The 25,623-nt window shown below is 36.7% G+C and overlaps 1 protein-coding gene across 35 annotated transcripts in view; it reads left to right on the top strand.

Annotated features, from left to right (window-relative positions):
• PDE4D (phosphodiesterase 4D) overlaps positions 1-23,227 on the top strand; it is a 1,410,178-nt gene extending 1,386,951 nt beyond the window's left edge. For all 35 annotated transcript variants that reach the window (XM_072749980.1, XM_072749970.1, XM_072749992.1 and 32 more), the window contains 9 exons: positions 4,863-4,956; positions 6,310-6,482; positions 7,072-7,170; positions 8,019-8,183; positions 9,008-9,107; positions 15,777-15,931; positions 16,800-16,922; positions 17,423-17,605; positions 18,333-23,227. In XM_072749980.1, coding sequence (XP_072606081.1) covers positions 4,863-4,956; positions 6,310-6,482; positions 7,072-7,170; positions 8,019-8,183; positions 9,008-9,107; positions 15,777-15,931; positions 16,800-16,922; positions 17,423-17,605; positions 18,333-18,749 — 1,509 coding nt within the window. In that variant the 3' untranslated portion in view covers positions 18,750-23,227. The remainder of the gene's footprint in view (positions 1-4,862; positions 4,957-6,309; positions 6,483-7,071; positions 7,171-8,018; positions 8,184-9,007; positions 9,108-15,776; positions 15,932-16,799; positions 16,923-17,422; positions 17,606-18,332) is intronic.
• The last annotated feature ends 2,396 nt before the right edge of the window (positions 23,228-25,623 follow it).

Below are 25,623 nucleotides of genomic sequence, written 5' to 3'. Positions count from 1 at the left end.
AAAGCTCTAGATGACATTAAAAATTGACATTACTTAACTATTTAAGTGATATATTATTAAAATGAAAACTTGATTATCTTTTTGTAAAACTGGAAGAAATCTATAAGTTCAGATGATACTGCTACTTTCGTTAATGTCAGGAAATGAAGTAATACACACTGAATTTCCTAAGATTCTGTTCTCTTGGCATCCTCTTGCATGCCTCATGGAAATACTAGCTTCAGGATCTGATTTCTGTAATAGAAATGGGTAGAGAAACCTTTTTCAGTCCTAAATGAAGCATCACTTCAGAACTTAAAATCTATTCTGGAACATTTGAGCCAATCAAAATACATAATTTTTAAGAATCCTTTTATGTTACTTTAAGGAGTCTCAGACTGAAATATTTTTCATTTCTTTATTTCTTTTTAGAGGAAAATAACCTCTTTGCTGTGAGATTTTCTCTCATTCTAAGAAAACTTATTTCAGTTTTCATTGTCCAAGGAGTCATGATTCCCCACTTTTAAATCGATGGATGGCCCACATTTTTTTTAGTTGTTTCTGAAATATTCAGACTCCCATTATTTGAATTTTGTTAGCCACTTTTGGCTTAAAAGATTTTTTTTTTTTTAGTACAGAAAAGTATAGAAAGTAATAAGTGAAAATCCCATAATCTCACTAGAACTCCTCTCTTGGTTTTTAGCAGCTCATATTTGATATGTTTTTGAAGGGCTTCATATTTGTATTATGACTATGAACAACACTTCCAAGAATCTAAATAAGGAATTAGCTTATATTTTTGAGGAAAATTTTTGCTGATCAGCCTTGTTTATGTTTTAATAATATACTGCTAAAAACACCTAAGAAGGGCATTTTGACAGATTTATATTTATACAGCCAATGTATTTTGGCTTTTCATGCTGATATCTACTAAACTTGTGATATATCACAGTATAGCATATTCAAATGATTTTTAGCAGAATATTGACCAGGGTCAGGGATGGGGTGGGGGGTAAGCATTTTCTTAATGTTTTGACCTTTACCACCTTCTAAAGTGTATACTAGGAGAATGTAAAATGTACCTAGGATATTGGCATACAGCGATTATATATAAGAATATTCTTATTTTATTTTATTATTTAATTTTGCTTCATTAAATGTAGAACATAAATTGGAAAACAGGAGATTAAAAAGGGAAGTACAGAATTTATTTCAACTGCATTTTCACTTTCCTTTATGCTTCACATGGTGCACGCAGACATTCTGATGCATAATGAGAACAAAGGATTTGAAAGCATTGACTTAAATATTCCCATTTTTTCATTGTTGGCACAGTGATTCCATGTATTATTTCATACTATTTAGACCAAAAACTATCAGAATAATTCATCAACAAAGTATTTAGAGGTCACCTTTTAAGATATCTAAATGCTCAATTAAATTGTTCTGCATCTTGCAACGGGTTTTTTTTTCCTTAAATAATTCTGTATTTTATCTCTTCTAAACCTATAAATTGAGGACTGTTCAGTGTTCTAGGAAAAACATTTTATTACCTTTTCTAATCCTTTTCCTCTCATAATTTGGTAAAGTTATCCTAATAAATGATATGTAGTTACCTTAAATGAGAGAAACTCCACACTTACATTTTTAAATGATTATTGAATTGTTTTAGTGTCTTGTTCTTTAGCACAGCCAGCTCTACACTCCCAAAATCATACTGTAAGACCAGTTGAGAAAGCACCGATCATAATTTTTGTGGTTATTATTTTAGCTTCCCTGGAAGTTTTATATCAACAGCAAGAAAGGGAAGCAATTTTAATTCCTTTTGGAAAATGCTCTTATGTTATCACTTAATTGACTCTTTGAAAATTGTCTTTAAGAAATCTCCCACACCCTTTTCCTTGGGAAGAAAGAGGACTGTTTAAAATACTGTCTCTTCTAATCATGTTAAGAGGAAATGTTGCCTTTCTTAGAGCACCTGACAAACCTTGGCAGGGATATAGGTGTGCACTGAAGGGTTTCTCCACCCCACACTTCTGGGTTTTGAACAAAAGCATAAGGGTAGTCTGGGATATATGTATATGGACAGATATATTCAGTACATGTGCAACCTGTAATTTCTCAGTTTGTAGAATAGATTTCCTTTCATTGGCATTTTTTTTTTGCCTCGGTTATCTGTATATTGACTGAGTGTTTACTGCTTATTATTCCAGAGAATCCAATAATTTGTGTTGCATATCTGCAGGTACCATGCAATTTTTCTGCTGAGCATATGACATATATTCCACATAATAGATTGCTTCCAAGCTAGAAGGTAGTTTTATGGTAAAACTGGGTCCCTATCTAACTTTTCCAATTGCACCCTCCCGTACCCTTCAAGCTTATATCATTTTTTAGTTACATGGAGATAAATGCATGGAGGGCAGATGGACAGCAGCTGCTGTATATATCGACTGACAAGGGGCTAGGAGTGACTGAAAGCCTTGCGGAGCATGCCCTGCCCTCCCCAAAACACATTTTGTCATGACCAGGCAGTTCTTTTAGTTCATAGCACAATTTCAGGTTGCAGAGATATTTCACTCAATATATGTTTTAAATGTTTAGCAGAGTGTCTTTTGATCTCGTTTTGCCTAAAGTGTAGATTTTTCCAAGAGTAAATTTCATTTGTTAAGAATTTACTTACTTTTGGGCCTTGCTCATTGTATTCTTGTTATATACACATATATTTTATTGTTATAATTTTGGAGGATGGCTATCATCTCCTGTGTGAATAATATCCTAAATTATTTTTTGGAATGGGTAGTGGAGCTAGATACACACACACACACACACACACACACACACACGTATATATATATTTTGTGTGTGTGTGGGCATAACTATAGTCAGATCTTCCATCGATTTGTCCTGCAGTGATAAAAATCAGCTATCACTATAAAAGGCCCAGGGAACCGGGAGAGAGAAGGAACTCAATATTAAGCACCTGCTATGTGTCAGGCAAAATACAAGATACTTTCTATTAGCTCATTTAGTTGCTTAATAGCTTGTAACTTAACTCAATAGAACTATGAAAAATGGACAGAAGGTGTTTTAAACACTATTATAAATGTCTTCATGAATATTCTTAGGAGGCCCAAATTTTTCCCAGCCGATCATATTGTATAATACTGAATGAAAAGAAGCAGCAGCCTGTGTTTTTTATACTGCATGATGCCAATTTAAAATACATACAAACATGGTGGGAAAAAAGACATAGATGGAAATATAGGTAATTATCAATGGTTACTCTGAGCATTGGGAATATTCATGATTTCTATTTTTTTCTATATAGCTTTCAAGATCTTCTGTATCATGTATGCATTTTATAATCAGAGAAAAGTTATTGAAAAACATGAATTAAAAAAATGAACTTTATGTCGTGAGTTTGAGTGAGAAGAAGCTCCCTAGACCTATAAATTAGCAGCCAGAAAAATTATTATTGCTTATGGCCAGTTCTTCAGTTTTGGCTGCAGGAGAATGATACACATTTCTTATATCCAGCAGTCTGTTGAAATGTTTTTATTGATCCCCTTCAGTACTTTGTGATAAATTCCTATACCTAATCTAAATGGTCGAGAAGATTGTCTTTGGAAGTGATTTGCCAAATTATCTTGAGTTAAGACACCTTGGTATGAATTATCCAGAGAAGTAGGATTTTTTCTTAAAATCTAATAAACTAATAATTAAATACTGAGTTAGAAATTATGCTTCAAACGTTACTCAATGGTAAATTCACTACTCTCTTTTCCCCAGACTTAAATGAGAATTTATGGTGAAATTTAAAATTCTAAAGGCTACTGAACATTAGAGTATATTTTGTATTTGACTTTTTTTGATCAAGTATCTAATAGTAATCAATGTAACAGGAAAAAATACTGTTTCTGTATATTAAGAGAAATATTAAGACTTACTTAAAGGACCATTTGGGCTATTTTGGGAATCAAGAAAACATGGTAAGAAACAGGTGATGGATGGAAAAACATAAAGTCTTGGAGAATCTTGGATTTGGGTAATGCCATGTTTTGGTTATGAGATAATCCCAGTGTTTCTTAGGATAAAATGGGCACCATGGCATGGTAAAATAAATTGTGAAGTAATGAAGTTGAGTATTGAAAATTGACCTGTTGTGTATTTATGTGACTTGAGAGAAATGGATTGCTAAATCCCATGGATGCTGAGAAACAAAAAATCTTATACCTTCTATTTGGAAAAAAAACTTTAAAAAGGAAAAATTATATACTATCTATTCAAATATTTTACTTCATTGTTCTGAAAGAGTACTCAAATAAATGTATTCATTTTTGCTTTGGGGTAACAAACAACATTTTAACCTCTCACCAGTATACATATTCATTTCTGCAAATGACAAATTAATTGATACATGGTGTTCTATTGTGTGGCAGCACATATATTGTGTGCCTATAAATTAGGTTTTTTTTTTCCTTCTCTAAATACTAATAATATACTTTAATTTTTTATTCCTTTTTTTCTTCTTAATTAATGTCATTGAGTGTCTAAATCTGTGTTGTGCAATATAGTAGCCACCAGCCACATGTGGCTATTTAAATTTAAATTGAAATTAAATAAAACTTAAAATTCAGCTCATTTTCATTAGCCACATTTCAAGTGTTTGATAGCCACATGTGACTAGTGGCTACCGTAACAGATAGCTCAGATTCTAGAACTTTCCAACATTGTAGAAAGTTCTGTTTGATGTCACTGATCTAAACTGTCAGGACAATTTAAAAATTCATGGGCATGTTTTCTGTATCTTACAGTATCGTTATGTTACCTCACTTGGATTTTCCTCTTAAGTTACTCCATTTTATTTTTCTGTTTTTCAGTTTAAAAGGATGCTTAATCGGGAGCTCACCCATCTCTCGGAAATGAGTCGGTCTGGAAATCAAGTGTCAGAGTATATATCAAACACATTCTTAGGTGAGAATAATAATTTAAATGCAATTTTAAAGTTTTCTTTTTGAGTTTGTTTTTGGCCCCAGGTAGATTGGGGCACCAACTCATTTTGGAAACCATTTGTTTTCATTCATCCTGTTGATAATTTGAGTGTCTAAGCCTCTAAGTTTTGGACTCTAAGGGGACAAAGTACATTTTTTATCTTTTAGCTTTATTCAGGGTGTTAGGGATTCCCTGGATTAAAGTTGTAGGTTGCCAGTTTTTCCAAAGCACTAAACCATAAAATGTTTTAGATCTATGCATTCATTTAACAAATTCTTGTTAAATTCCAGACTTTGCTGGGCATTTCGTAATGGTAAATTACAAATGGTCCCTGCCATCAATGAGTTATAGTCTGATGAACACCACGCCTGGTAGACTGAGGCAGATATAATACAACCACTAAAGAAAAGCGTGCTAGTGTTAATAGTTGACAGTGTAGTGTACTGGGATACCACCCACTCCCTATTCACAGAATGAACATTCATTTAGTGAAAGTCAATAATGTGAATGTATCCTTGGTTTGAATTTACTTTCAAAACAATATTGCTCTAATATGTAACTAGTACTTTCACTAAAGAGACATTTATTGAACACATGCTTGTGCATGGATGAGTTAGGAATTCACTGCCTTGAAACAGTTGATGAATATACTGAGGTGTCTTATGTCTTTTATTTGAAAACAACAATTGAATCTGACAGTTACTTAACAGATGATACTGGAGATTTCATGTGCTCCCCTTGTTATATCATAACCATTATCTCACTATAGTGTATGGAAAATACAAAATTGTAGAAACAATGTAAGTCATTCAAATGTATTGTTTGTATTCTTACATTATGACCCACTTCAGTAAGCCATTAGGTTCACCCAGTGCTATTTTTATGATACTTGTATATGAAGTTCCTTCCTTTTTGAAAATAGGTTTAAAAACTGGGATCCTTAGTTGGCAAGAGCAGTTTCTAAGCCACCAAATGAATTTCAAACAGAGACAGTTGATGAACAGTGGAAATAGCCAATATGTTTTGCTTTTTCTGAATCTATCATAAGTCTTCCCAAAAAAATTATTAAGACATTCCATCCAAGTAGTAACCCCTGATACATTTGATGTTAATTATTTTGCCGTGGGATTTATTTGCTCAATTTTGTGTTGGAAAGTATCATAATAAGCCCACATCAAATTGTAAATACTTTTCTAGAAGAAGTGTTACTTGGAAATATTTTCTGGAGCATATAGTGATTGATTAAAACCTATCTGGTTGTCGACGTTATGATTTAAAAGTAACAACTCAGGTAGACTTCACAGTAAATGTAGAAACTTTTCTATATTTCTTCAGATAAGCAACATGAAGTGGAAATTCCTTCTCCAACTCAGAAGGAAAAGGAGAAAAAGAAAAGGCCAATGTCTCAGATCAGTGGGGTCAAGAAGTTGATGCATAGCTCCAGTTTGACGAATTCAAGCATCCCGAGGTTTGGGGTTAAAACTGAACAAGAGGATGTCCTTGCCAAGGTAAGATGATTTTAAGGATCATGATCATAATATATTGGGAAGCTTTTTAATGAGTTTTGATTCTTTCTCTTTTAAAGTAGAAGGACTAGTTCATCAATTTGTGGGGTCTTTTTGTTTTTTTTTTTACAAGGTAGCAAAGTACTTTATAAAGCTCTTTACAAATTATTTGGGTTTTATTAATATGTGAATTTAGACAGTTTGTGTATGTGTTCATTACTTTTTTTTGTAGCTCCATTTGATTGACCTTAAAGAGTTAGAAGTCTTCTATCTTTTGGGTTTTCGGAGAATAGTTAAGGTTTTGTAAATAGATTTTATCTATTGAAGAAATGCTTTGAGATTGATAGTCAAGTATTTAAGTATGTCGTATTGTCAAAGGCATGAGGTCAAGCGATACTATTCAGTTTTCAGTGCATTTAATTGAGTTTACCTAAAAGTTTGCCTGTATTTACAGGGTACATCCATTACACTTAAATTGAATCTTTTTTTTAAACCTAACACTCTATTAAAGTCAGTAATGTTTAAATAACTGTGTTCACTGGTTATATTCTACTTCTGCCTCCTAATTCTTTCAATCTTTCTCTAACCCTAGGAACTAGAAGATGTGAACAAATGGGGTCTTCATGTTTTCAGAATAGCAGAGCTGTCTGGTAACCGGCCTTTGACTGTTATCATGCATACTATTTTTCAGGTAATGTGGTAAAGTTCTATCACCTTTCCTTTATATGATGATGTAATGTCTCGTCTATGAAATGTATTTGTGTTTTATCTTCTTTACTATTCATCCTCTTTTGCTTATTTTGATACTTTTTTCTTATTTTCCCCTTTACCAAGGGACAGATAGATGATAACAAAGGTTGGATTGTGGGTCAAATACAGTTAAAACAATTTTGTTATTTTTTCCCATTTAAAAAGAAGTCCTGTGAGAAAATTGAAGCAATCCATTAAAAAAAGAATTTAAAAATCATCTACATGACTCTGATTTGCATAGAGTGGTACTAGCTAAAAAATGAATAAGCCTCTTGCTAACTAACCTTAGAATATAATTTCTTCAATTGCTATTTTTTGTATTGCTCTCTTCTATCTCTTCTTCTGCTCTTGTTGAGCTTTTGCTCCAGCTCAGGTTTAGGATACAAATGAGAAGTTGAGGCTGTAGACACCTTGTGACTGGCATGGCATATTCCAGCCCTAGAGAAAATGTTTAGTTTCACATGGTGTGATCCATTAGCTAAGTCAATGGTGTTGGACTGAAACTGCCTTCACGATTATGAGACACAGACACTTTTATAGTTGGCAGCTCATTCCTGACACCGTTCATCTTGAGGAAAGCAATGTGGTGCCCCAGGACCATCCTATCCTGGTTTTGTCTCCCAAAGTCCCTAGATATTCTCAAAGGGTTCCATTTCCCTTGCTAGACACTCCCAAGAGTGCTATTTCTATTTCTGGGTTATCCATAGGTGACACTGGTGTGATTTTTCTGTTAACACACTCTATTTTTTATGTGAAAGCAAAATGTTAAAAGGATTTCCTTTCCTATAGGAACGGGATTTGTTAAAAACATTTAAAATTCCAGTAGACACTTTAATTACATACCTTATGACCCTGGAAGACCATTACCATGCTGATGTGGCCTACCACAACAATATTCATGCTGCAGATGTGGTCCAGTCAACACATGTGCTGTTATCTACACCTGCCTTGGAGGTAAATCTGATTTCTAAAACTTTTAGACCACTAACCTGCTGCTACTCACAAGCGTTTCTTAAACTTTTATGCTGAAGGGTGTCTGCAGGGCAGAAAATTAATGGTTTCGCTGCCTTTTGCATTTATAGTTCAAAGGATGATATTACATATAAAATATAGACAGTGCTGTGATATTTTTCATAGAATTTTTCAAAAAAGAAACAGATTAATTCTAGATTTTAAGATGTTCCATTAAATATTTATTAATCAATTTATTGATTAATATTTATTATTGATTAATATTTCCTTAATCATTTGGGGGAAAGATTCTCTTGCTAATATATTTTATAGTTCAGATTGTTTTCATTATAAAATTGTATTAATACCTCATCATCTGAATGAGTGATTCTCAGCTGGGGTTGGTTCCTCCCTCCCCTTTCCTCCTGCCTTGACACGCCCCCCCCCCCCCCCCCCCCAGACATTGTCATCTGTCACAGCTTGGAGACAGATTCTTCTGACATCTCATGCTTCAGGCCAGGGATCCCGATACTATGGTACACAGGATAGCCTCCCACAACAAAGAACAATCTGGCCCCAAATACCAATTCTACTAAGATTGAGAGTCCCTGGTTTGAATGAATAAAAATAATTGGTCATGTCATTAATTTTATGTACATTTTCAGGACATCCTTAAACATCTTAGATACTTGTAAAATAAACTATTAAATATTTTGAAGCTTCATTTTGTTTTCCAACAAATTCTAGGAAGTAATTTTGCATTTGTATATATCTTTCATTGTATTATTACAGAATAATAATGTTATATATATTGTTTGATATTACAGGCTGTGTTTACAGATTTGGAGATTCTTGCAGCAATTTTTGCCAGTGCAATACATGATGTAGATCATCCTGGTGTGTCAAATCAGTTTCTGATCAATACAAGTGAGTGAAGTTTGTTTATTTTTGCAAGAAAATTTTTCCTTTGTAAGTTTTAGAATGACTGAGAATCTTTATAAATATGGGTGTTTCCAGATCCGTAATGTTCTTTTGGGACATGTAAATGCACATTTTATTGATAGTGTTTGTTAATATAACCTAGCTCTGAAAATTATCATTCTATCCCATGAGGATTATGTTGTTTGAAAAATATGTATTCCAGTACTTCTTTAGAAATAACATGTTAGTAGACATGGGTAATCAAAAGTGAAAGTTTGCAGAAAGATTTAGATAGTTATATTGTCCCTAAAGTTTTAAATAAAAACAGGAAGAGTTATCAGAATTAATGTTAAAACTTCCTCACTTTGTGGGAGGTTGTCATTTAATCTTCTTCAGAGGCTATGATTACTCTTTCCTCCTATACCACCAAGCCCAGGTCTGTTCTTTCCTTTTTGCATCTTCTGTTGAGGGTAATAGGAACATCTCTTTGACTGGTTATCTCTTTTGATTTCTCTTTTATTTAAATATTTTTAACTATAAAATTTTTTCATACCCATGACATTTCCTCAAATAAGAAGTCAGCACTGGGCGCCTGGGTGGCTCAGTCAGTTAAGCATCTGCCTTTGACCTCAGGTCATGATCTCAGGGTTTTGGGATGGAGCCTCAGGCTCCTTGCTCAGGGAAGAGTCTGCTTCTCCTACTCCCATTCCAGACCCACCCCTCAACTTATGCATGTGCTTGCCTACTCTCTCTCTCAAATAAATAAATAAAATCTTTATTTAAAAAAAGACATTACTGAATTTGGAAATAGGAGTGGTAGAGATTGTTTAATTTGGAGCATTCTCTGACACACAGCTTCATAGAATGTTTAGGCAGTGCTTGAGCTATGCCTTTGAAGAGGTTTTAATTTTACAGAATTTCTGTTCTTTTGATACTTGAAGTTAATTGGTAAATGATTTAAATGTACTCTTATTTAATTTCCTCCCACCATGGCAGATTAATGTTATAAATTAATATTTACATACAAAAAAAACAAATGCAAAGTTGTTAAATTATTTTTTTTTTAGATTTTATTTATTTATTTGAGAGAGAGCAAGAGAGAGAAGTGGAGGGGCAGAGGGAGAAGGAGAAGCAGACTCCCCACCAATCAGAGAGCCCGTTTCAGGAGGGCTGGATCCCAGGACCCTGAGATCATGACCCAAGCCAAAGGCAGATGCTCAACTGACTGAGCCACCCAGGCACCCTGCTAAAGAATTTCTTATATCTATTAAAAATCTGCCCTTTTTTGCTATGCATTTGTGGATAACAGCCTTCTAGTGATAAAGAAGTCAAACCCTGCAGTGTCTTTTCATTCCCCTTTTATTCTCAGTACTTTGCTATAGCCAGATTTAAAGAGGCAATTTAAATGTAGCATCACTTAGAGAGGTTTAACTTAGATCTCTAATATTATTTACATCCATTTTTTATATCTCAGTCGCCTCTGGACTATTCTATAACAAAATGCACCTTAGTGACTCATTTTATATGTAGGAGGTTGGGAAAGTCATGGATTTCCTGAGAGGTGTGATTACTCAAGTACATTTTAGAAGTTTGATTTATGAACTTATTTACCCAGGATTGGACAGAGGCTAACATCACAATGTTCCAGCTATCTTATGAGAACCGATAATGGGGTGTTTTCAAGAGTCATCTAGGCACTACTAAATATTAACACATAAATATTTATATACATCAGATGCAACTGTAGGAGTTTACAGTATCAGGGCTTAGGGTGGACCTGAGAAGAGCAGAGAGGTCATATAGTACAGTGTGCTGTATGCACTTTTCCTAAACCTGACCTGATTTATTATTTTGATTCTTATGCATGTCTTGTTATGTTCCTAATTTTACAAGTTTTTAAGAAATATGTTAAAATTTTGTTTTAATGTCTGCCTTAAAAAAAAGTGCATGTTTTTTTTTCTTTAAAATAACACCAGAAATAGAGACTGGTGTGTTATCTTTGCATTTTACTCTCTATACAGTATTGTGTGTTCTCTTATTGTAACATTACAATTGTGATTAGAGGATAGATTAAAATAACTCACAATAAGTCACTATTTCCAAGTACTCTCATAGTTTTTTTTTTTTTAAAGAAAAATGAGAACCTGCTCTATGATTCTCTCTTGTGAACCCCCTAAGGTCAGCCTATGGATTTAGGCTGGAGCTGGACTATGGCAGGCATTAGTGTACCCATGGAGTCTGAAATTTAAGCTAGCAAGGCCTCTATCCACAAATGAATCTGATGCTCTCCAAAGTTTGAGTCTCTCTGAGATAGATGATGAACAAATTTAGGGGATAATTATAAATTCAGTGACAGTGGCCTCTGGCATCTGTTGAAGGTCATTTTGCTGATGACCTGCCTGAGGTGGAAGGGTAATTCATCCAGCTTCTGGAAGTACTTTTGTTGTTCAGTGATAGTATGATGATCTCCTTTCTCTGAGACCTCAGCAACGGTTGGGAAGTTAACAGTTCCCAGAGCAGCTTTGGATTGCTAATGTTTTCTCGAGGGTGGGGTGTGAGGAGGCTGTGTTATTCCTGTGAGAGTGAATCAGCATCATTCACCTGATACAGGAAAGTATCCCAGGGTTGATCAGGGCCCCTGGTCATTATGAGAAATCACTGCCTTGGTTCGCTTTTGACTAGGGGTCATGCCGGCAAGCATTTTATTTCAGGACACTGAAGAGGTTAATGAGTAACCAGTGACATAAGGAAGTTTTAACTTAACAGCATTCTCTAAAGAAGTCCCTCTCAGAACTTGTAAACTAGTAACAAATAGCATTGTGAAATACCATATCAAAATTATGTTATTTTTTTTGGCAGCAACCCCTCCCCCTTTTCTTTATAGACATTTAGGGTATGTTTTCTGTTTTTTTTTTTTGTTTTTTTTTTCATGGATTGAGCCTCAGTGATTAGGTTTAGCACACACTCTCAGCTCTTTTACCTTGGAGCTGGTTTTGCCAACTTGTCCAAAGCCGAAGGTTGAATCTGTTTCTTTTAAGAGAGAAGTCTAAAGACTTCCAGTAATCACATTTACAAACCCAAAGTTGAGAGGTCACCTGTCCTATTTTAAGGAGGCTGTAGAGGTGCAGTGAGAGGGCATGGCCCCTTCTGGTAGAAGGGTTCTGGAGCTCACCAGGCTACTTCCCAGTCTAGGCACAGCTTAGCTTCTTAGTTGTGATAGTACTTTCCATTACCTGTTCCACTTGTAGGTAGGTGCCAGATGATTGGTATTATGTTATTCATGGTAAGCATGCTGGAGGTTTTGAAAACAGAGACATAATTTCTACTGGGCAGAGTTGGTTAAGTTTTGTGAGTTATTTGGGGGGAGGAGGGGAACCTGGACAGGATTTTAAGAAGTTGAAATTCCAGGGTAGGAAGCTGCGTAAGTCTTTTTCAAGGACAGTACATGTAAATAAACCCATAAAAAAGCATCATAAAGTTTTGAATATAACACTCTGGAGAGTATTTATCATAAGAAAGAGCATTTGACTTCACAGCAATATTATTCAAAACAATAAAGCACTGTCAAAAGTACAGAGTATATATAGTATTAAATTTTACTTGGAAACCAAGTAATTTTTGTTTATAGCAAAGATGCCTAAATTTTAGAGAAAAAGATTTACTCACATTGGTCATGTGTTCAAAGCATACAGCTCTGATTTCCAAGAGCAGAGACCTTTCACTATATTAAAGTAGAGCTGGATTTAGCTACCAGTATACACACTGCTTGATTTCTCTAGTCTCATTTTAAAATAAGCTTTCCATAGCTGCATCTGTGGACTATATATAGAATGTTATTTTTCTGCATAAATCTTACACTTTCAAAATATGAATAAATTCATTTTTATCAAATGTGATTATATAGAAATACTACAGAGATTGTCATTTTATTCAACAAAAAAATATTGAGAGCCTACTCTGTGCCAAACAGTGTTCTAGGCATTAGGAATATATGGGTGAACAAGATAATGGCCTGGCTCTGAAGAGCTTGCATTATGCTGGAAGAGAATAGACTGTAACACATGAGTATCAGATGGGACTAGTTTGGTGGAGAAAAGTAAGGCAGGTTATTGGCGTAGGGAGTTAATGGATTGAGGGAGTGAGCCCGTTTTAATCTTTGTTCTTGGCAACTAGATAGTACAACTACCACTTCCCTTTCCCATTTCAAGGAGAAACCAGACAACCATGCACATTACGTGAATAACTTTTCATTTTATAATAGGGTGGTCTTAAGTCTCTCAGTGGGTTGGGAGATCTTTGGAAGAGATTGTTAAGGACATATACAGAGACCATGACAAATCAGGTGGAATGTGATCAGTACCAAATCAGTGGTACAGAGTATAAAGGACTTTGCAGCAAAAAGTGAGCACTTCTGCCTGTGGTAATCATGAAGGGCTTCATGCAAGCAGTGACTTGTACTGGGCCTTGAAGACAAACAGGTTTCAACAGAAATGTTCTATAAACTCTTTGTCACCCCACACCCTCTCTCCACCTCTGTGCTACTGTACCTTAGAACAGAGTATGAAGGCAACTTTCTGATGATTCCTGAACCCTCAAGGACTCAGTAAGTGCTGCGGTAGCATCTTTGGAGAAAAATTTCCCGGAAATGCAGAATCTTACCTCCCATAGTTTTGTGTCCACATGCCTTCAGCCCCAAAGAAGAGTAGAAAGTTCAGTGACTGCCTTGATATTCAATTGCTTAAATGCTACCATGTGTTCATTTAAAAATCAGTGTTCTTCACCATCTTCCTGTTAACAGCCCCAAAACTAAGAGAGGCAAGGGAGACCCACTCATAAGCAATCTTTTCATCACCTTTCTGGCCAGTCTGGATTCTTAGTAAATGTCAGGAGCCAACAGCTTCCCAAGGGAGGCATGCTCAGGGCTCTCAGACCACCCTGTGTGTGCAGGGGCATCCTTCCATTGATGAGAATTGAGATTCTTTGGGGGCACCTGGGTGGCTCAGTGGTTGAGTGTCTACCTTTGGCTCAGAGTGTGATCCCTAGGTCCTGGGATCGAGTCCTGCATCAGGTTCCCTGCAGGGAGCCTGCTTCTCCCTCTGCCTATGTCTGCCTCTCTCTGTATCTCTCTCATGAGTGAATAAAAGCTTAAAAAAAAAAAAAGAATTGAGACTCTGTTATAGTATCCGTGCCACAGATCACCCTCCTCCTTGAAGTAGCAACTCCTCACCTTGTTTTTCTGCAGGCTCCACAGCCTTATTTGCTTTCTTCTTTCTTCATGAGGTATATAAACCAGTCTGTGTTTTTGTAAGCCTGAGTCAGTTCATGTATTAAGGCCCCCTGTCTATATGCATATTTATTGCCTTACAAAAACCCTAGAGTTTAACTGGGCATTTTTTGACCTGTGAGAAGACATTTCCAATATGTATTTAATAAGATTCTACTATAGAAACAATAATACCAGATGCTAAATCCTAAGATGTAGTGTTATTTTTATTTCTGTATGTTTAACCATCTATAGATAAATGTTCACAGTTAGAAGCCTTCAGAGACCAAAAGTCAGACTTGACCAGATACTTTCTGAATGAATAAATGAACACCATTGTTTTATCCTCCCCAAAGAGGCTGTAAATACCTGTACTCACTCCTTAGTACTCTAGACCGCTCTGTTCTTGTAGTTTGAGAGCAAATATTTAGATGTGTAAATTCCTATTTCTATAGTACTGGTAAATTCACAGGATTTCACAGTAGAACTAAGACTTGAACCTTTCTTCTCCTTCCTAGTTCCTTTAAAATAGTCATTGAGTAGCATTGGATAATACTTTCTTGAAAATGAATGTATATTTCCCATGCATTAGTCAAATACATGTGCTTTGGGTTTTTATAGTGACCTAAGTGGATAAAGAATAAAGCACCAATTTTTTTTTTTTAATGACTACCTTATAGAGTTGGATCTCCTGTTTACAGGAAGCAGGAAAGAGGCAGGATCTTACTGCCTAAAATACAGAGGTCTGGGACAGTCATAGGGAGCAGCAGAATCTTCACCATGGAGTTATGTAGGCAGGTGAACACCTACTTGAAGTCATGAGTGTACAGGTGGGAAGAACAATATATCTGTATATAGTGACTGCCGTGATACTTGGAAAGAACATGAAAAAATGAGTAAAACTTCAACTTCCAAAGCTATGCTATGGAAGAAAATGAGCAAGAGCAGCGTGAACAAATCTAACTTTGTTCATTTGTTCCAAACTATTCTTGAGTATAATCCTAAATCACATCCTTATATTCTATAAAATGTTGGGAAGGAGGTCCACCTTATGCTGTTGACATGTTACAGATGTTAAAAATGATGTCATGTTCTACTACCTGTGGAGCTACCTGTGGCAGATATAAAGGGGACATTCAAGAACATCTGGCCCAATTCTTCTTCCACTTTAGGAAAGAGGCAGCTGAGGTCCAGAAGTAAAATGACTTGTTGCATGTCAGCAGCATTAGAATTCACTCCCAAGATTCAGCAGCTAGTGTATTCCCTCCTGGGTGGTGTCATGTAATGGTAAGGTGAACAGAGATGTCGAGGGGGCATTTCCTCTTAAAACCAAGGTATCTCAGAATATGAAGAATGACATAAACTCAGGGGAAAAAATGGCTTTGCTTATCTTCTGTCTCCTTTCTTTCAAGACTCTGAACTTGCCTTGATGTACAATGATTCTTCTGTCTTGGAAAACCATCATTTGGCCGTGGGCTTTAAGTTGCTTCAGGAAGAAAACTGTGATATTTTCCAGAATTTGACCAAAAAGCAAAGACAATCATTAAGGAAGATGGTCATTGACATCGTAAGTAGCTGATAAAAGCAAGAAAGAGAGTTGTGATACAAGTGGTTTTTTTAAAGAGTAAGAATGAGATGAGTATCAGGAAGAGAACCTCATGTTTCAGAACTTGTTGCCCCTTCCATTCAAGATGCCGCCCATGCTGCTGGCAGTGAGGTTCTGTAATAGGTTGTCTCCTTCTAGCAGTTTGGAGTTAAGAATAGTGACAGCTTGCCATCATCATTCTAGTTTTATTACCTGAATTTCTCCAGGCTGGTGGCAGGCAGGGAGAAATACTAACAGAAGCAGTTAGTTCAAATGGATTTTTTTCCACTAGCAAAAATGGAAAATAAGTTTATGTCAATAGACAGTGCTGTTAACAAACACCCATGACTTTCCTTTATGCATATTATTCTCAGTGGTTACAAAATACAGTCAAACCTCTGGTTATCAAAAACTTACTGTTAAGCTTTGTACATACAAAGGCAGAAATTATCTGTCTTGGATCAGAAAATTAACCAGAATATTCTGTTTCTCAAGTATTCTGTGAGCAATGTTGAATTACTTGGTCATAATCCAGGTACCACTTTCTAGTCTAAGGACTGGAAAAAAACTTCAGAACATGTGCCTGATTTCTTATCTGTGGGGATATCGTCCCCGTTTTTCAAGTGTTTGCTGGTTGCTGACCTTCTGTATATTGCACATGTTTCTCTGTGCTTCAAGAAAATCTACAGCAAAGCAGAGGAGACGTCCTGAAGGAGCAGTACAGAATTCCATTCACTACTGTTAGATGCCTTAGTGTTCGTCCATTTCTTTCACGTTTGGGGTTAACATTTTCATGTGCAAATTCTGACTTTCTCCTGGACTTTGTTATTTACGGAAATACTCTTTTAAGGTTCTTGCGACAGACATGTCAAAACACATGAATCTACTGGCTGATTTGAAGACTATGGTTGAAACTAAGAAAGTGACAAGTTCTGGAGTTCTTCTTCTGGATAATTATTCTGATAGGATTCAGGTAAAGCATCATTTGAATTTGTTCTGTGTTTGTGTACACATATGTCTGTGTATAACTTTGATAAGATTTGTTTCCTTTCTTCCAGCTTATAATGTTAGTAATTATAAGCAGAATTTTTTAACCAAATTCTTAGTCGTGAGAATTAACCAAGTAAAAATCTCTTTGTCTTTTCATTTGCATATGCATTTAAAAAAAAACCCTCAATGTCTCACAAAGCCAATACTTAAGCAGCTTGAATTTAATCAGCCATGGGCACACATAAACAGTTTCTCATGATATGTAGGTACAGTGGAAGTGACATTATCTGGGGCTATTAATACAAGTGTGAACCATACACAGACACATCATAGTTGAGCTGTTGGGAAGGAATCTTACACTACATGTATTTTTAAGTGTCACAGTCACCCACTGTGAATTTCTAGTAAAAAAACAAAACAAAACAAAAAAAAAAAAACGAGCAAGAAGAAGCAGCTGAATAAAGCATTGGTCTATTTTAATAGGTCCTTCAGAATATGGTGCACTGTGCAGACCTGAGCAACCCCACAAAGCCTCTCCAGCTGTATCGCCAGTGGACTGACCGCATAATGGAGGAGTTCTTCCGCCAAGGAGACCGAGAGAGGGAGCGGGGCATGGAGATAAGTCCTATGTGTGACAAGCACAATGCATCTGTGGAAAAATCACAGGTGACGCATTAAGCATAAAGTTTGCAGAGCGAACAAGACTCCACCCTGAACATTTGGTCACTTCATATACATATCATGCAGTATTTCACTGGGTCTTTCAAATGACTTTGTTTTTGAGAGGCTCAATTTCGTATTCGTGTTTATGAGCCAAGGAACTGTCATTCTTCTGATTTTTATTCATATGGTCATATATTCATTTCTCATGACACTATATTCATCCATTACATCTATATTCCTATAGTATATACATCCAGAGAGAAGTTGGGCCATCTGAACTCATAAGTGAATTCAGTGATATGAAGGCATGGAGTACCTGGTTCTGATTTCAGTTACCTGGATTCACTTATAAATTGGCCATTCTAAAATAAAATCCAGGTCGAATGCCCAAGCCCAACTGTGTAAACAAAGAGATATTTTTTACATCATAAACATACTCTTGAACTAAGAGCTCTTGCTAATTTTCACCAGCTAGTGACAACACTTTTATATGGTCTGTTGCCTCAAATAGTGGCTATTATACCAAACTCAGGCTAGAAGTCTTCTGCTCAGTGTTTGTGGGCTATGTTCTGTATTTTGTATTTTAATGTAAATTATATATATTTATGGATATAAATTGTCATCATCAAGTCATCATCAAGTATGTTTGCAGGATCTAGTTCACCTTTCATTGTTTCTCAGTCCCAAGTCTTACACTCAAATTGGAATTGTTTTGTTTTGTTTAAACCAGGTGGGCTTCATAGACTATATTGTTCATCCTCTCTGGGAGACGTGGGCAGACCTTGTGCATCCTGACGCCCAGGACATTCTGGACACTTTGGAGGACAATCGTGAATGGTACCAGAGCACAATTCCTCAGAGCCCCTCGCCGGCACCAGATGAGCAGGAGGAAGGCAGGCAGGGTCAAACCGAGAAGTTCCAATTTGAGCTAACTTTAGAGGAGGACGGCGAATCCGACACCGAAAAGGACAGTGGAAGTCAGGTTGAAGAAGACACTAGCTGCAGTGACTCCAAGACCCTCTGTACTCAAGACTCGGAGTCTACCGAGATCCCCCTTGATGAGCAAGTGGAAGAGGAGACAGTAGGAGAAGAAGAAGACAGCCAGCCCGAAGCCTGCGTAATAGAAGACCATTCTCCTGACACGTAACGGTGCAAAGAAGGGCACCTTTTCTTTTTAATTTTTTTCTTTTCTTTTTTTTTTTAATTTAAGTAGAAAAATTGTTTCCAAAGTGCATGTCACATGCCACAACCATGGTCACACCTCACTGTCATCTGCCAGGATGTTTGTTGAACAAAACTGACCTTGACTACTCAGTCTGGCGCTCAGGAATATTGTAACCAGTTTTTTCACCTCCATGTCATCAGAGCAAGGGGAACATCTTCACGAACAGCATTTTAACAAGATTTCAGCTTGGTAAAGAGCTGACAAAACAGAGAAAAATCAACTCCAAAATGTTTTCAAGGGAGTGTGGCTCATCGGGCAGCCCAAACATTGATATGCTTTGGGGTTTCTTTACTTTTAATTTGTTTGCAATATTTTCAGCAGAAAGAAAGCATTACACAGACAGAGCGAACTCACAGATGAAGCAACGAATGTGTCAGGAACAGGACACAGCACAGATCTGTTACCAGGAGGAAGATAAGATGAGCCACAGCAACTGCATAATTTTCTAATTTCAAGTCTTCCTGATACGTGACTGAACAGTGCGGTCCAGTGAGCTGCACTGACCTCTACATTTTGTATGATATGTAAAACAGATTTTTTGTAGAGCTTACTTTTATTATTAAATGTATTGAGGTATTATATTTAAAAAAACTATGTTCAAAACTTCATCTGCCACTGGTTATTTTTTTCTAAGGAGTAACTTGCAAGTTTTCAGTACAAATCTGTGCTACACTGGATAAATCTGATTTATGAATTTTACTTGCACCTTATAGTTCATAGCAATTAACTAATTTGTAGTGATTCATGGTTTTATATACCAATGACTTCCATATTTTAAAACAAAACCCAACTTTATGTTGCAGGAAACCCTTTTTTGTAGGTCTTCATTTACTTTCATTTCAATCTTTTCAGATAAGCAGAGTTGCTCTCACTGACATTTTTTTTCACGATGTACAGAGTGAATATTTGTTCTGTAATACTTTGATGTGCATCCTGTCTAATGTGTCTTAAGCCTCATAAACGATCATCAGTTGGTGTTGTCTGAAGCAAGTAAGAGATATATAAATACCCAGTAGCTAAAATGGTCAGTCTTTTTTAGATATTTTCCTACTTAGTGTCTTCTGATAACTTTTTGCTGTGTCAGTAGACCCTCATTTCACAAGTGCATGTTTTTGTAATAACCCACACATTTTATGCTCATTTTTATTGTTTTCAACAGTCAATTGTAGTAAGAAAAGCCTTTTCCCCTTGTGCTGCTTTATTCTTTAGTGTGTGTTTGAACCTCTGTCCATGTTCACTAGATGGGGTCTTATCAAATATATCACCACCATTCTGACTGATGCAAAGAAGCAGGTAGTCAGGCTAGAGTCACCATTCATTTCAACCACGAGACCATATATATGACTAACTTTTACTCTCTGATTTACAGAGAAAAGTTAACAGCTAGCTAGGTGAATTTTAACAATATTAGCAGAATATATTAACGAACACCACTACAACTAATACTTTTTTGTTTCCATGATTTCACCATGGGATTAGGAACTACATGAGGAATATTATTGAGAAGAGATTTTAAGTGTAGCAACTACTCTTCCTTAATGGACAGCCACGTAGTGTAGAAACTGCTTTCTCAATTATTATTGGTCCATGAGTATGTCTTGTAGAGGAGAACTTGAAATGCACAGAGGGAAAGAAGCTGATGCCGATGGCACCAGAAGTCGGGTAATAATATAAGGCCACCCAGAAATACTAGGTTGGGTAAGAAGATTCTACCCAAGTAACAGAGATAATTCTTGGCTGCATTTAAGAACTGTGTTATAATTTTTGACATAGCTCCCCAGTATTTACCTCCAGTTGGCATCCAGGGGTACTTAGTTTGTACTCTCTTCCCATTTCAGCTCTTAATAAAGCCTTACCTTCTCTCTATGAAGTTCTCATTTTTCACATTGATATCCAAGAATTGAAATCAAGACCAAAAAAAGATATCTGACCAAATGGAAAATAAAAAGTCAAGAAAAGTTGTAACCCTGAAAAACATTTATGTTTGGGATTTCTCAAGATGCGTACTGGGGGCGAATAACTAAGTCATCAGTCAGGGAAATGACCCAAAGCTGAGGATCATCCCTATTCTAGTACCCCGAGATACACAGGGGAACCTTTGATAGAAAAATTATGTAGCTCGGGTCTGTTCTTAAAGCCGAACAAGAATAAACTAATTATCAGATTTCCACACTCCTCCCTGAATAAAAGATCAGTAGTCTTTCAAATAAAGTCCTATGTTTAGCCAAGTGGTTTCACAAGAACACTTGGAAACTCGTTTGTTTTAATTTTGTTTGTCCTCGATGGAGGTCTAGAAGAAAAGGCAAACAATCTAGAGTTTATTCCTTTATCCAAAATACTGTCATTCCCTCCTCTCACTAATGCTTGGTATTACCCCCCACAGAGTGCCTAAAGTCTTAATAATAGAAGAAAAATTAAAATAGCAATATATCACAAATCCAGATCTGAAAGGATCTGTAACTGCATTGAAAAACAGAGAGGTGTTTTTGGGTTTGTTTGTTTTTTTCAATTTGTTGGTTTATAATGGTCACATGTTGTGAAGATACTCACCGACGGACAATCAAATTGTAGAAAAGGCATACATAATATCCAGGAGACAGGGACTAATGCACTGTACAATCTGCTTATCCTCTCCCTTCTTTCTCTTTCCTTCTCTCTCGCCAAAGTGTGCTTCAGAATTATACATGGCTTTAAAAAGAACATCCTTGTACAAGTGGCTTTACATTTCCTAAAAATGCCATAAGAAAATGCAATATCTGGGTACTGTATGGGGAAAAAAAATGTCCAAGTTTGCATAAAACCAGAACATTTCAGCTTGCAAGTTACTAAACACAATAATGCTGTTTTATTTTCTCTTAACGTCACTTAAAATTCACAAGAAAATAATGTAGATAGAACAAATTGCAGACAAGGAAAAAAAACTTGAATGAAATGGATTTTATAGAAAGCTTTATGATAATTTTTGAATGCATTATTTATTTTTTGTGCCATGCATTTTTTTCTCACCAAATGACCTTACCTGTAATACAGTCTTGTTTGTCTGTTTACAACCATGTATTTATTGTAATGTACATACTGTAATGTTAATTGTAAATTATCAGTTCTTATTAAAACATCATCCCATGATGGGATGGTGTTGATATATTTGGAAACTCTTGGTGAGAGAATGAATGGTGTGTATACATACTCCTTGTACATTTTCTTTTCTCCTGTAATATAGTCTTGTCACCTTAGAGCTTGTTTATGGAAGATTCAAGAAAACTATAAAGTACATAAAGATATATAAATTTAAAAAACATAGCTGCAGGTCTTTGGTCCCAGGGCTGTGCCTTAACTTTAACCAATATTTTCTTCTGGTTTGCTGCATATGAAAGTAAGGTAATGGGGGGACTAGGGCTGGGCATTTTACATCCAAGCTTTGAACCAATTGGATTTCTGACCATAACTAGAAGATTTTGAGACCCTTCTGAGATACAAGCTTTTAAGCACTTCTTGCCTTGAAGCAGCACTGCACATTTGACTTTTTTCTCCATCCATTGATCAGGAGCTACTTCAGTTAGTTACATCTGATGGTTTTTTGTTTTGTTTTGTTTTTACTTTCAAACACTACTTGGGAAAATATATTGTCCAGTGATAACAAAGTCTTTTTGGCCTCTTAAGCGCATAGGCAAATGAACTTGATTTGAAACTAGAGCCACTGGTCACACATGTTCGTTAGTCATTTACTCATCAGCTTTCTGTCAGGTTAAGAGAATATGTAATAGGAAAAGGTCATTTTTTTTAACATTGGAATTTTTCAACTAAGATCAACCAAATCTCCATAATGTATGTAAATCCATAGATAAAACACATTTTTTGTATGATGCCAATTCATGCAGAAGTGATTGATCATTTGCTAGGATCTGTTTCCGCAAAACTACTATGGCTTTAGAATTTTAAAAATTAACCTTGGCATGATGGCCAACTCCCAAAAGCTATGAAAAGTTCCCAGTGGGTGGTATGGAAACTGCCTCCCACTCTTGCCCAGCCCTCAGAGCACTTGACTTCGCGAGAGATCCTTTTTCTAGGAAAAATGAGCCTCCTGTTATTTTATTCTATTTTTTTTGACACAAACTGTAGATTTTAGCAGCCCTGGCCCAAAGGAATTTGATTACTTTTGTTTTAAACAGTACAAAGGGGACACTATAATTATGAAAAACATCCTGATTTTAGTTGTTTTTAATTTTATTTCTTAGGATACGTTTTCAGAGTGGTAAATTGTGTGTGAGCATTACAAATGATGATTCTTTTAGTGGTTTCTTAGCCTCTCTTACAGCCCATGGGGATAGTACTGTACATCAATACCTTCATATGAAATTTTTATATGCAATGAAAATAAAAGCATGGGTTGATTCTGCCTATTTATGACTCGATCTTTTACAAACAAAAGATTATTCATTTCAAATTGTAGGTCAGTGAGCACAAGTTTCCAAGAGTGATGAAGACGGATGACGTGAAAGGACAGGAGGATAGTGACGTAACTTAGTACCAATACTCGTCATCAAATGAAACCAAATAAATTAGGTAGGTTCACCTTGCTATAGGAAAATAAGCCCTAACACTTCAGATGGCCGGTAAGATCAAGCGGTGTTTTCTAAACAGGGCTGTGAAGAGATCTCCTCTGCTTAATGATGCGTTTGGGTGTACCGAGTGACTCAGACATTCAACAGTTCTCTGTTGGGTCAGTACTTACTCCACCAATGACAAGGTCCTAAGATTTCAGCAGAGAACAAGATACAGTTTCTGCTCTCCTGGGCTCATGCCCTGGAAGGGACACAGGCATCAAACACTTCCAAACGTGTGTCAACATTTAAGTGCTCAGTATGAATGAAGCCCCTCTGGGAACCCGAACTTGATCTCTTCTGGAGGGCCAAAGAAGGCTTCCTTAAAACGATTTGGGGCCGAGCGCTGAGGTGCAGCGAGAGGTACCCCGGCAAGAAGGAAGAGTGGATAGGAAGAGGAAGGGGGTCCAGAAGAGAAACCACTTGTGAAAGTCCTGATGTACCAATGAGCTTGAGAGCTCTGGGGAAATGGAAGGAAAGTCACCCTCCCCCATTCCTCTTCATCTCTTACCCTGTTTTAATTTCCTTTATAATGCTTACTACAGATTGACATATATACCTGCATATTTGTCCAGTGTCTGTCTCTCCCACCAGAACATAGCTCCATGGGTCTGTTTACACCCAAAACCTGCTTTGTGAACAGTAAGTGTTTAATATTTGTTGAATATATCCACCAAACTGATACTGGATGTAATTCAATCTGATAAGTCATTTTGGGGTCTTAGAGAATTTGTTAAGTTGGTTCCATAAAAATATTTCTGGTTGTTGTTTTTGAGCTTGCTAAGATCCCAGCTAAATAAAGTGTTTAGAGTTTTTTATCTTCCTGCTAACCAAAATCTCTGCTTGCTGCTTCCTCACAAATTTTTTTTTCAGCCTGACAAAAGTAAAAATCCATTTTTTTGTGTGATAAGGAGAGTAAAAATTCCAGCAAAATGTAATCCTCAGATAACCCCCAAAACTTAATAGAGTAAGGGTAACTAAATAGAATGATATGCTTAGCTCCTCACTAATTTCCTCCCACTAAAGTGAAGAATGACAGTGACTATAACCAAAAGATGCCCGATTCAAGCCTTCAGGGAATTCTTGATTTAACCCAGGTCCTTCAGCGTCAGTGGTCCCAATGTGAGACTGTGGAACCCAAACAACCAACTGCCTTCTTTCCCTACTTGTGGCCCCAAACTGATTGAGGTCAATTTGTGGGTGTTGTGAGCTCATCTGCTTTTAGGGCTTTCACCTGGAGACATTTACTCAGCTACTTAGCTTTGAACCTAAAACAGCAAAACATTACCCTTTGGGGGTGGGGAGGTGGAGGGACCTACTTCTGACCTCCAGGGAGCTCCACCAGCAGTGGGGACATGCTTGCCCACAGAGCCTTGTTTCAAAGTAACCCCCCCCCCCCATGCTTTCCCGGCTTTCTGATATGGATTTGGGCATTTTCCCTACAGCTGCTCATCTGTCTCCAAAGACTCAGTGTCAAACTGAACGCTTTAATATTAATGTGCTTTGAATATTAATCCATGGGCTTGGGTGAGCAGAAAATCCTTCCTACTTCATTTCATTTAAATTAATTAATTTGGGCTCTGTGTCTTCCTGGGGTGTTGGGAATTTCCGTCTCTGTTGTCATCAGCACATCCCCCTCCCACCCAAGGTAAAGCAGCCCTCCTCTCCAGGGCCTGAGCACCTGACCTCTGTGGTTCTTCATAGTCTGCAGGTGCTTTGCCTCCTCCTCGTGCGTGTGATAAACCAGCAATACATACTGAGGCTGGGAACCCTGATTTGGGGCTCTACTTCCTTCAACTCACTATGTAGTTTTTGTGTCTAAAAAGAGCCTGTTCTTCTGATGTCTCATTATGACCCACCCAATGGCTACAAACCACCAGGACTCTCCTCCTGGACCTGGGGATGCTCTCTCCACTGGCCTCTAGAGACTCCTCTCTCCTTCCTTCCTTAGTTCGCTCTTCATTACAATTAAACTTAAAAAAAAAAAAAAAAAAAAGGCTAGAGGTGATTACAACTGCAATCTGTCCTCTCCACTCCTCAAGAATCCTATTACCTGAAATATGGAGAAGAAAGCAGTATAGGAATAGCATGCGTTAAATTATGGTTCAGCCGATAAGTTCTCAGGACACAAAACGAAAGAAACAAGAAGGTAGTTGCTGTTTCTGGGAGAGAAAGGATGGACACCCAATGAGTCA

The sequence above is a fragment of the Vulpes vulpes genome, chromosome 2 (genome assembly GCF_048418805.1).
Source record: "Vulpes vulpes isolate BD-2025 chromosome 2, VulVul3, whole genome shotgun sequence".
Classification (NCBI taxonomy): domain Eukaryota; kingdom Metazoa; phylum Chordata; class Mammalia; order Carnivora; family Canidae; genus Vulpes; species Vulpes vulpes.
This window is presented reverse-complemented; position numbering and strand designations above follow the sequence as displayed.